This window comes from Olea europaea, unplaced genomic scaffold (genome assembly GCF_002742605.1).
Source record: "Olea europaea var. sylvestris unplaced genomic scaffold, O_europaea_v1 scaffold1371, whole genome shotgun sequence".
Lineage (NCBI taxonomy): Eukaryota > Viridiplantae > Streptophyta > Magnoliopsida > Lamiales > Oleaceae > Olea > Olea europaea.
The window spans coordinates 16046-26592 of NW_019231218.1; the positions used below are offsets into that span (position 1 = coordinate 16046).

General features: G+C 33.6%; 1 protein-coding gene across 2 annotated transcripts; it reads left to right on the top strand.

The window, feature by feature from the left end:
• Positions 1 to 3171: 3171 nt before the first annotated feature.
• Positions 3172 to 9308, top strand: LOC111375373 (calcium homeostasis endoplasmic reticulum protein-like). Of its 2 annotated transcripts, XM_022998178.1 has the most exons (5): positions 3210 to 3362; positions 3647 to 3780; positions 6000 to 7038; positions 7966 to 8249; positions 8358 to 9308. In XM_022998178.1, exons 3-5 carry the CDS (start codon positions 6053 to 6055, stop codon positions 9104 to 9106), a joined length of 2019 nt encoding a protein of 672 aa, XP_022853946.1. In that variant the 5' UTR covers positions 3210 to 3362; positions 3647 to 3780; positions 6000 to 6052; the 3' UTR covers positions 9107 to 9308. The 2 variants fall into 2 exon arrangements, with proteins under 2 accessions (XP_022853945.1, XP_022853946.1); XM_022998177.1 differs by lacking the exon at positions 3647 to 3780 and having other exon boundaries at positions 3172 to 3362.
• Positions 9309 to 10547: the final 1239 nt, after the last annotated feature.

A 10547-nucleotide genomic window follows, 5' to 3' on the forward strand; every position in this document is an offset into this window, starting at 1 on the left:
ATCTTAAGGTAAGGTTAAAAACTAATTTTTTGTATGCTTGTGGTAATCTATTTTTTATTGGTCTTCTCATAAATTTTTAAGTAATTCTTCAAAATCTAGTAATGTCTGAGAATTTATAATATCAACATCTGTTATCTATGTCCGTTCTAAAAAGTATATCGCATTTTAAGATATTTTTCTTTCTTTTTTCTAATTTATCTATGATACCTTGTATATCTTTTATGATTATTGATCTTACAATTCTTTTAACAAAATTTTCTAATAAGTTTTCTTTGAAACACTTTAATAGTTCTTGTGATGCATATAATTGTTCTTGATATCCTATCTTATCAATTTCTTTTTCAAACTTAATTTCTTTTTTGTTTTTAACAACCCTTTTTATATTATATTGTCCTCTCTTATATTTGGGTTTTTTCATTTTATAATTATTCATAAAGATTAATAATTCTTTCAAATTTTTAGAAAAATTACTTATTAATTTTTTAAGGACTTAGATAGAAGATTTTTATTATGCAATATGTTGTTTTTAATATTTGTTTAAGGGCATTTTAGGTAGTTCCAAATGTTTGAAAAAGTCAAGGGCCATTTTGAAAAATGACCTCTTTTATTTGGGTCAATTTCATGTATTTCCCATTGTTTAAAGAGATTGCCATCTAAATAGAAATAAACAAATTGAAAAGAAAAAAAAATCATCTCCAATGCAATTTGACGAAGTTTTTATCAAAATGATATGATTGAAAAATAGATTGTTGACAACTCCGTCTAGATATAGTGAGCATTAGACATGCTAATTCTGTAATCATTCAAACAATCAAATGAAAGAGAACACTATGGGGAGGAGAATTGAGGATTGTGTTTCTATTTTAGATTATTAAATTTTCCAGCTCTTCCTTTTATTTATTTTTAAGACAATTATATATACAAAACAAATTTTATTATTTATACCATATTTTAATTCCTCAAATTTTGCTCATTTTTTGCTTTATGTTCATAATTTATTTATTTTTTGCGTTGCCTTCATATTGTTAAAATTTAATTATTTAGCACATTTTCTTTTATATAATAATTTTTGTCCAAATATTCTACTAGCATGTATTGAAATAAAGGGATCATATTTTGTCAAACTTTATATTCATTGTTTATCTTCCTTAGTGAAATACATAAGTAGCAAATAAGTTTTTTCTTATGCCTTTTGAGTGAATTTTTGGATGAACAGGATGTTGAAAACAATAGAAGGTTAAACACAAAGACACGATTAAAAAAAAAAAAAAATTGGAGATATAATTGCAAAATGTGAAGGTCAAGAACCTTGACTGCAATTAAAATGTGGGGTGCTAAATAAAAGACATAAGCAATAAAAAATATTGGGTTTTGAAAGTCTATATATTAGACATTAATGTTGCTCCGTTCTACTCACTTGAATGCCACATAAACTGCAATCCATAAAATTCATCGGAGACGCTCTTTGAAAAATTCCAATATGCCTAGCTAGTGCGATTGAAAAATTAAAATAAAAAAATAGACGTTATCTAGAGCTTCGTCCAAATGCGGAGGTTTAGTGATTATTTTTCTATTTTCGACATTAAAGTTTCTCTCTTCATCTTCAATTCATAAGACATCAATGCTCCATAAAACAGTTTAGTATATCAGTAGCTAAATTCAGCTACACTTGAAGATGGTGTTTTTATTGTATTATTATGTAAAATATCTCAATGTTTTGCATACCCTTTAGAATTTAAACTCTTGTTTGAGCCCTATTTTTTAGGAAAAAATATATTTTTAAACAGTATTTTGACACATTTCAACCACACATTTTTAATAAAATAATATTATATGTAAATTTAATTTTTTTATCTTTAATTACACATTTCACATCAATACACTATTAAAAAAATACATTTTCCTCGAAAATGGGGCTCAAACAAGGGCTAAATTATTTTGTAAAGTTACTTTAATTATTGTTTGACTTTAAAATTCTTCAAGCATTATTGTCAAATACACAAATCGATAATTGAATGGCGAGTTTAAATCTCGGGCATCTTGAATAGGAATCCATTTAGTGAAAGATCTGATGGTCATACTACTGTGAGTCTCCAACATCCTTCTTATGACATATGACGTCATCGATCAAATTAGTATTAATAGTGACTGTAATTTTGAAAAATATGTGATTAAAAATGAGTATAAAAAAAAAAAGTAAATTTCAATAATCACTTCAGGCCTCATATGAACTTAAAACTCAATTTTTGTAAATAAAAGAGAGAATTTCTTGTTTGATAATTTTTCTAATAATGAATTATTAATGATAACAAATTATTTTTGCCTTTTGGTGAAGTTGTTTTTTGAGAAATAATTATATAAAAAATATTTTTTGAAAGAATATGTGATTAAAAAATAAAAATAATTTTAAAGAATGTGAAAATAGATTTTTTTGAAGATGCTGAAATTAAAAATCAGTGTGAAAAAAAGTATTTTTGAAAAATGAAACCAAAATTTATATTAACCCTTATTTGATGCCCATTATTTCATTAAAATGAGTTTTATAATAGTAAATTGTTGGAGAATGTGTGATTAAAAGTTTGAAATTTTTTAATTTACGTACATAATATTCTATTTTGATAATACGTTATTGAAAATCAGTTTAAAGTTTTTTTTTTCATTTTAAATGAAAAATCAAATAGGGGCTAGAAATTGTTCAAAGGAAGCCAAAAATTGGCCTATTACCTTGTGAACCGATCCTATCTCAAAATTTCGCTCTTGTTTAGCCTTTGTTCGAGCCCTCTTCTTTTTTTTTTTCTTTCGTAAAACTCAATTTCAATTACATATTCTCACATAAAACAATTTTACACCTGGATCTAAAACTTCTTTTCATAATTTAATTACAAATTTTCAAAAGATCACCATTCAAAAGACTAAAATATATTTTACCAAAAAAGGGGTTCAAACATGGTTTTATTTTTCTTAGCACTGATTTAACTGACCCTAATTTTATTGTTAGCTCTTATGATGCATTTAATTGCGAGAATGAATTTTTTAGGAAAAGAAAATAAATTTTAATCAATTAACTTATGATACGAGAAATATAAATTAAATGTATTTTATTGATTTAATTTATATTTTATAAAATATTATATTTATTCATTTTTCAGATGACTGAGGGATAAATGAAAAAGAGTGAGCAAGTGAATTACCGAGAAAATAACAGCCATCCCTCCTATTCTTTTTATCCCCCCTTTCACTGTAGCCATCAGTCTTCCCCAACAGTTCCCACCTCTGCCCAAAACTCACGAAATCCGTAAATCGGATGTCTGCAGTTCTAATTTTCACGCTCTCTCAATTCGGCTATTGGGCAACTATATCAGGTACTCCCCAAATCCTCTCTATGTTTTTCTTCATCTTCTCGTGTGTGCGTGCATATCTTTGCTTTCTTACTTCCAATCAGGACTAGGGTTTGACGTTTCAATTTGGGGTTTCTTGATACGTCAGTGATTTTGTTGTAATTACTTTTGTTAGATTTAACTAAAGTAGTATTGCTTGAAAAAATTCACGCTGTTTAGTTGGTAATGTAAATAATATATTTTTTTTGCTCAATTCACTTATATGCTGCTGAAATCAAAATAATATTATGTTGACTGTCTTGCGGCAGTCCTGAAAATATTTTAGATACGAGCTGTGAACTACCAAACACAGAATGCAATTGGATTGAAGACGAGGTTACTTCTATGCTTGTGATGACATTATGGCACAAGGGTGGTTTGTGAGTGTCATTTGTCTCTATTGGTAAGAAAAAAAACCTTGGAGGTATAAGTACTAGAAAATGTAACTAGTATATCATCTACACGAATCGAAAGGAATTGACTTTTAGAGAGAGAAAAAAATAAAAAACCAAGTAATCCTTGAAAGTTTGTAGTTGTTATTATCATTAGCTGTGAAAAGTTTCATATAAGAAAAAAGGACTCCGCCTTCATTTGTAGGAGGCAACATTTGGATTTATTCATTATTTTTTATTGGTCAATCCCCAAATTTACAAAGGTACAAAATCTAAGAAACATGTTTTTATATTTTCTGTTCTTTTTATATCATTTGGAGTTCTGAGGCGGTCTTAGTTTTTGTAACCTTCTTTTTATTTCTTTCATGCACGCCAACACAAACGTACAATCTAACGCCACACCTAAGTCCATTAGATGCTTACAGGGTTTCTGTTGAATAAAGATTCACTCTTTTGCACAATTAGCCATTTTTGAGAAACCTTTTGCATAATTGTTCTTAATTGCACCATGTCCATTTTTAGCTAACAACAAAAATTTTTTTACTGAAAGAATTAGAATACTAATTTCCACCCTTTCCAAATGTGATTTCTATGTTATGTATGGCCGTGCCTAAGGGCATATCTGTTGAAGTAGATTCTTCTTTTTGATCAATCAAAACTCCTTCCCAAACTGACAAGCTTTTTCCAAAGCATAGCCAACCTTCCTACAAGAGATCTTTTCTTAACATCAAGTGTGTTGGGACTAGATGGAAATGAGAACTCCAACAATTTCTTTGTTTTCAACGCCTCCTAACGGGAATTGGATTGGAAAAAAGAAGGATTGTTGTTGTAAGATATCTAATGAAACCATCGCTGAAATTGAGATCTTATTAAAAGATATCACATTGTTCGAGGTACTCTAGATACTGTTGAAGTAAAGGATCGTCAACAAGGGCGTTCTAGTGCGCTGTAGATTCTTATCCAAGACTTGTATCATTTGATGATGTCACAATCTTTTGGAAACAAAAAAAAAAAGAAAAAAAGGAAAAAGAATCTTTTCAAGGGGGAAATGAGAGATATTTTGTTCAACCACATAAAATTATTTGATTATTGTCTTTCAAAGAATTTCCATGATACATTAGAACAATCATTTATAGGATTTAATGATTTCTAATAGCAGATTCATTTTTTTGACTCTCTGTATTTGGTGTAGTAATTTGATTTGGTAATCAAAATAATAATGAATAGAAAAGTAATGGCTTGTTCGAGAGACAATATAAAGATAAGCAGCGACTTCATATAATTTTTCAGAAACGTTTTTCGTTTAAAAAGGACAAAAAATATCTCATTCCATTTATAATCAGACAATCAGGGCTTTCAAGTGCACTATGAAATGTAGAATATAAAAAATGCTTTGCGCTTTTGTGTTGGAACTTATGAATCACTGAGGGTGAGTGTTTGTTTGTAAGTGGCGAGGACGGAGGGGAAGGTGGCTGGAGGAAAATTGGTTAATAACTTCATATTAAAGTTTGCAAGGCTCTACCTGAAAATTGGCATAATCAAAGGTGACGAAAAATCTGGATAATTAGAAATTCAGAAGTTATGCTCCTATCTTCCTCCCTTTACCTTGGATCTGCCATTTTGACCAAGGAGCTGTCCATGTAGTTCTCAAATTTTCTTAATAACATGATACAACGCTCATTTTTCATCTAAATCTAGTAGAACATATTTACTAGAATTTAATTAATCTTCATTTTTTTTTCTCAAAACGTCCTTCTGTTTCTCCTGCCTACTGAAACGTTTCTGCTTTAATTTCTTTTCCTAAATAAATTACTGGAAAAATATTTGGTGAATAAGACAAGTTTTTCTTGCTGAAGTTGAACTTTACGAAAAATAGACACATTTTCATTTGCCATTTTTTTGAGCAAACATGATAAGAATCTGTCCTTTTTTAAACTGCATTTTTTAGAGTTCTATACTATAGATCTGATACCAATCTGATGTTATCTAGTTACTTTTACTGTTAAGTTAATAGAACTTGTGGTGTAGTTTACATAGTTTATTAACTTCTTAAAGTTAAAATTTCATGTTTATAGTTGAAGAAGTTGAGTCTCGTTTACCCAGCCTCTGTTTACTTACTTCATTCAGATACATATATTCAACAACAGATTAAAATGAAATTTAATCTACTCTTCTATTTCTCAAACAATGACTTGTTCTTACTGCTGTTTTTGTTGAATCATTTGGTCAGAGTAATTTTCTCTGGGCTGCATACTACAGAAATTTCCAGTTCTATATTTGCTTATGGATCGGCCTCATGATTATGCTATGGCATTTGCTCAGCAGCAGCAAGTCACAAATATTCAACAACAGCAACAATATGGTTTTCGTCCTCAACATCAACAATTTCCTCCATCTGTTCATGGTCCTCCTTTTCTGCCCCCACATCCTCCTCTCCAACAGTTTCCATACGCACAGCAAATGCAGCAACATCAACACTATCCACATCCTCCTCTTCCTCATCTTCACCAGCAGCCACCGCCTGCCTTCCCACCGCATGTGCCTCCTCATCTTGTTCCCTCTCCTTTCCATGGTCCATATGACTCTGCACCACCCCCTGCTCCACCTCCATCTGATCCTGAACTACAAAAGCGAATTGATAAATTGGTTGAGTATGCTGTCAAGAATGGTCCTGAGTTTGAAGCTGTGGTTCGCGAAAGAGAGCAAGACAACCCTGCTTACAATTTCCTCTTTGGAGGGGAAGGCCATAGTTACTACCGCTATAAGCTTTGGGTGGCAACAAGACATCTAGGGGGTCCCTTCACCCCTCCTTTCCCACCGCCCTCTTCTTTGCCCATGATGCATCCTCCCAACCCCATAATGGGTTCTTCCCCTATTAATGCTCCTAATGCTGCTGCTGGAGTTTCTTCTTCGGTGTTTGGCGCACCTCACTTGCAGCAACCTCCTTTTCCACCATTCTATGAGCAACAGCTCCCCCACAAATCTCAACCTTTCATTGGTCATGGTCGTCCTGAATATGATCAGTCTTTTAGGTCTTTCAAAGGTTTATCTAGACCACTTCCTTCTGATGTTGAAATGGAGCTGAATGGTGTTCTCAACAGTCTCACTGGTACCAAAGAGTCGATCAAAGGTGCGAAGACTTGGTTTATGCAAAGATCTCCTTTTGTACCTGCCCTGGCCGAGGCACTGAGAGACAGGATATTTTCCTTTGATGATCCTGATAGACAACTGCATATAATTTACCTTGCCAATGATATTCTATTTGACAGGTAGTCTTCAATTGCTAAAAGCTTGATACTTCTTTATAAATTATTGATTACAAATTCTAAATATTTGCTGTTGTCATGTGAGCTTTTCTTCTTCAGTTTTAGTCATCTATATCCTTTCGCTTCCCCGATCACGTGAATATTTTACCTATACTTTTGCACTTTTTAAATCATATTGAAGTAATCTGTGGTCCAGAAATGTTGAAATTATTGAGAATGGCTTGAATTAAAAAAAGTACAAAAGGTGTCGAGGATTGTGAACTAGCAAGTTGAAGGGTACGTCAGCCTTCATAAGTTGCACTCTTAAGATCAGTATAAAAGCTCCCAAAGTAGTGAGTAACTTTAAGCCTTGTTTGATTTTGATTTTTGAGAAGTGATTTTGTGAAAAGTAACTTTATATTGGAGAATTTGTGGTTGAAAAAGAGTTTGAGGAAAAATGATTTTGGAAAAATCAAAATAAAACAAGGCCTAAGCCAATTTTTAGTCTTAATGGGTTTTGAGAAACGTACGTGGACATGCTACAAGGGTAGAGTATTAGGTTCTTACTCCGTTGATGAACTGACATTTGAAGGGTTGCTGCCGTCTGCATGGACTTCGTTGTCTTACAAGAACTCGAGAAGTTTCAGCCCTGGCATGCCAGTGACATTGCTTTCATAATTTTCAGCTTTTTGCTAAATATTCTTTCATGCGTACTGGCTAGTGCAAGTACATAAAAGCACTTGTAAAAGTCAAGCTATTCTAGTTTTGAAGTAGCCCTTTTTGGTGTTACAGGGCCATCATCATCCCCCTCCTAGAAAGCAAATTTATCATTTAGTCGTTTGTGATAAGAAGCATATATCGGGACATTATGGATATTTAAAATCTCAAGGGTTTCTCAGAATTCATTATATTTCTTCGACATATTTATATTTGGATTTCTGAAATATACAGCTTGCAGAGGCGGGTCAATCCTCATGAGTTGGATAAGGAGGCACTTGCATTTAAGCCAGTTTTAGGTTCTATGATGGCAAGGATTTACCACAACCCTTTAAACAAGGAAGAAAACCAGTCCCGCCTTCAGAAAATTTTACAATTCTGGGCTGCCAAGGACGTTTTTGATCAGGATACTATTCTTGGGCTCGAAAATGAGATGGTGAGTGGGCAGGGTCAGAATTCTCTTCCGGGTCCTCACAGAGATTTGTCTGCAGTTGCATTAGATCCTTCTGTGGCCACAGGTAGCTTCTGTTCCTTCTAGGCATTTTTGAATGAAATTAAATGAAGTATTTTTTCATGTAACTTAAAACATTCTCTACTTGCTCTGGTAACTTTTACTTCCCATGCAGGACCCCAGCAGGCGGCAAATCATAATTCATTACAGTGGCAGCCTGATAAGCAAAACTCGATTCGAAATATGGCGGTTCAAGAACAAGCTCCTCTCATACCATCAATGGCACCATCTTTAGCACCCCAACATTTTCATCCTACATCTGTTCCTTCCAGTGGGTTTGCATCTATGCCCGTGCCATCTTCTATACAACAATCAAATCAACCACCTGCACCTCATCTTGGCAAGGTTGGTGAAAATCTACCTCCATATCCTCTGTTCCCACCTGGTCTCATTCCCGGTATGGTGAGAAAAATGCAGATTGGTAGTGGGGTGCCTTACTCTCCCATGAGCCCCCTTGATATTCCCACTGTTATACCTCCTTCCAATATATCCCCATCTGAAATCAATGAGAGAGTGTCGAAGTTCTTTAGAGAGATTGGCGAGGTTAATCCATCTGAAGGAGCCGCAAAACCATCTGAGTCAAAGGACGCTGAGTATTATGAATACGAAAGAGAGCTTCCCATCCGTAAGGGAGGGGCCTGCATTCCTCCACCTCCAGGTCTCAATACGGACCCAAATTCTGAGACTTTTGACGATGGAAGTGTAGAGCAAAAACCCGGATCTAGTAGTTCTGGTAGGTTGGGGCTCGGGGCAATAGCTGATCCAAACGAGGCTAGTCAATATGATGATGTCTACAGCTCCTACAGGAAAGAAAGAAGCACAAATTACCATTCATCTATGAGTGCAAGAGCTGCTCCGAGGTAAAGCAGTTTAAACTAATTACTATTCCTGGTCGAGAGAGTCTAGAAAAGAATCTAAATTTCATGGTTGCTGGATTCAGTCAGTAGATTTCTGGAGTTGTATCTTTGTGCTTGCTTTGATTTATATTTTTACTATTTAGGTGAATACTTTGATGGGAGAATTCAAATATTTTGGATGGTTGATGCCAATTTTGAAATATTCCACAGTTCCACCAACTGCAATATGGAAACGAACCTCTTGTCAACAATGCTGCCTTTTTTTAATAATTGCATGTCAAGGACAACAAATGTTTACTTACTTTATTTTTAATAAAATGTTTACTTCTTTTTAAACTAACTTTTATTAGTCCACAAAAGTAACTTACTCGTCATTTTCACTCTACAGTTAAATTAACATCTCTCCAGCAAAGTACGGATTACACTGAGGCAGTTCCATTTGCAAAAAATACAAACCTCAATTACCTATGTTTTAGACAACAAATTCTTAAAGGACATATTATGGAAAAAAATATCTAATACTTGAAAACTTTTCAAGCACAAGTGTTCATTAAATTAACTAAATATGGAAGAGGATTAATTGTTTGAATGGTAAGTGAACTTTAACCTTTGTTTTCAAAATCATACATAAGCTTATGAATTTATTTCTTATTTATACATAAATTAATTTCGTCAGTCAAATTTAATGGGAAAAATCTACCTAGCAAATGATGTGATTACGTTGCTATGGCGTGCAGGGGCCGGGGGGATCCAAAATTATCCGTAGCCGCCGTCCCACCGACCTGGACCGCCGTCGCCCGTCAGCCCGTCGTCGGGTGCCACTGTGCCGCCAACTCGCTGGCTTGACCCCGCAGGCCGCAACCGCATCCCATCTTCCCAGTTCGGCAGTTCCCACATTCTTGCTTCAGCCGACTAAGTCGAGGTTTGGAGGTTCCATTCTGAAATTGAATCTTCATTTTTAATCTTCATTACAGTTAGTTAATCATTAATTATTTATTTATTTGCATTTCGCAGTTCACACTAATGAAATAGATAATCTATTTCTCTATGACCTCTTTTCTATGAAAGAGATAATTTGTCATTTTGTTGTAATTGGAAAAATTTGAACAATTGATGAGAATGGGTTTTGTTACTTGATGGATTTTGATTGTGAATAGTGAGTTTGAAATGAGAGAATTTTGGTTTTGAATTAGAACCCAATTCTTTCAAAATTTGGGTGAAATAGGATGCCTTTAATGTGTTTGATAAATTCCCCTCAAATTTTCACTGATGCATAGGGTGATCTGTTGTGGAGTCTTGTGGTGATTATAATTGACATTTGGAACGGAAATTGGAATCTTGGATTTCTGTGGAAAGTGGAAACTGATTAGTCCAGACTGGATGAAATTGGAAATTACCGAATACGTTTGTTTAGTCTCTAATATTTAGCCAATTTTCATGCTGATTGC

What these genes read in the sequence shown, in the direction of transcription:
- LOC111375373 (XM_022998177.1), top strand. Translation starts at nt 6,053, where the DNA reads ATGGATCGGCCTCATGATTATGCTATGGCATTTGCTCAGCAGCAGCAA. An exon ending in AATGATATTCTATTTGACAG is followed by an intron (nt 7,039 to 7,965) that starts GTAGTCTTCAAT and finishes TGAAATATACAG; the next exon opens with CTTGCAGAGGCGGGTCAATC. An exon ending in AGATCCTTCTGTGGCCACAG is followed by an intron (nt 8,250 to 8,357) that starts GTAGCTTCTGTT and finishes CTTCCCATGCAG; the next exon opens with GACCCCAGCAGGCGGCAAAT.